The 1,209-nt window shown below is 69.0% G+C and overlaps 1 protein-coding gene across 1 annotated transcript in view; it reads right to left on the bottom strand.

Annotated features, from left to right (window-relative positions):
* The window catches only part of LARP1 (La ribonucleoprotein domain family, member 1), a 10,159-nt gene that overhangs the window by 7,105 nt on the left and 1,845 nt on the right, over positions 1-1,209 (bottom strand). Inside the window, exons 4-5 of the mRNA XM_012729993.1 lie at positions 974-1,197; positions 554-698 (exon numbers count right to left, since the gene is read on the bottom strand). Of these exons, the coding sequence (XP_012585447.1) occupies positions 554-698; positions 974-1,197 (369 nt within the window). The remainder of the gene's footprint in view (positions 1-553; positions 699-973; positions 1,198-1,209) is intronic.

Here is a 1,209-nt window from a genome sequence, read left to right as displayed (position 1 = left end):
CGCGTGAGGCGGCGTGTGAGCCCGCGCCCGCCGTCAGCAAGCCCAGGCGCCCGCCGTCGGGCGGCGGCTCCAGAGCCCCCTGGCCTTCGGGCGTCTCAGTAAAACCCAACCGCTAGTTTTCAGGATTCGCCGGCCAACTGCAATGGCTGATCTCGGGGGCAGGGTGTTTTCCATCCACAAACCCCAAGGAAAAATGGGGGGTCGGGCCAGGGCACACGCACTGAACCCGACGTGGGTCTCGTGGCTCTGCATTCTCACTCGTGCCAGGGGCGCAGGCGCCACTGACTAGACCCACGACGGCGGGACACTAGGCCTGTGTGTCCCGGCGCGGGGGCGTGCTGCGAGGCCCCTCTGCGGCGGCTGCGGCTCCCCGGTCAGGGCGGGGAAGGGAGGCCAGCACGTGGTGGTAACCGCCAAGCTGGACCACTCAGCTTTATGCACGTCTGAAATGCTCCAGAGGGGAGAGGAGGAGGGGGAAGCCGGGAGCGGAGGCCGACAGGGGCCCCCTGGGCGCCCCCAGGCAGGCCTGCGCCCAGCCCCGCAGGACACGCACCGCAAAGATGAGGGCGATGTCAGTGGTCAGGGCCTGCACGCGGTGGAAGGAAGCGATGAGCGTGATGGGGAGGAAGCCGTCAGCGTCCATCTTCCGCCGCAGGAAGAAGTCTCGCTCCAGGTTGTCCACGCTGAAGTAGTACTCACTGCAGGAGCGGCGGCCGTCACTGCCCCCTCGGGGCTGGGCGGCACGGTGCCCGCAGGGCGCCCCTGCCCTCCGCCCCTGCCAGGCGGTCGCCAGGCCCAGCCCGCACCGCACCGGCTGCAGCTCCAGCCCCTTTAAAGCTCACACCCAGGGGGTCAGTCCCTCCTCCTAGGGCACCCCCAGACTGACAGGAGCACGCCCGGGAGGTCTCCCGCCTCGGAGGGCTGCGGCCACCGCCCAGGGAGGAGCCCCGCCTGAGCGCGGCGCCCCACTCACATCTGGCGCTTGATGTAGTCCTTCAGCAGCTCCTGGTCCACGCTGTAGAGCTCCGTGCTGCTGACGTTGTCGAAGTAGTAGGTGATGTTGTTCATGTACTTGGGGGTGCGAGGACCCTCCGCACCGTCGAACTTCCGGTAGCCGAACTGGTAGTCGAAGTGGGCTGCGGGGAAACCGCGCCATGAGGCGGAGCAGCGCTGCGGCTGCCGCCCCCGCCACGCTCCCTCGGACAGCCC

Source organism: Condylura cristata, unplaced genomic scaffold (genome assembly GCF_000260355.1).
Source record: "Condylura cristata isolate star-nosed mole 26May11 unplaced genomic scaffold, ConCri1.0 scaffold00026, whole genome shotgun sequence".
Lineage (NCBI taxonomy): Eukaryota > Metazoa > Chordata > Mammalia > Eulipotyphla > Talpidae > Condylura > Condylura cristata.
Note: the sequence above shows the minus strand (reverse complement) of the source record. Positions and strands in the feature narration are given on the sequence as shown.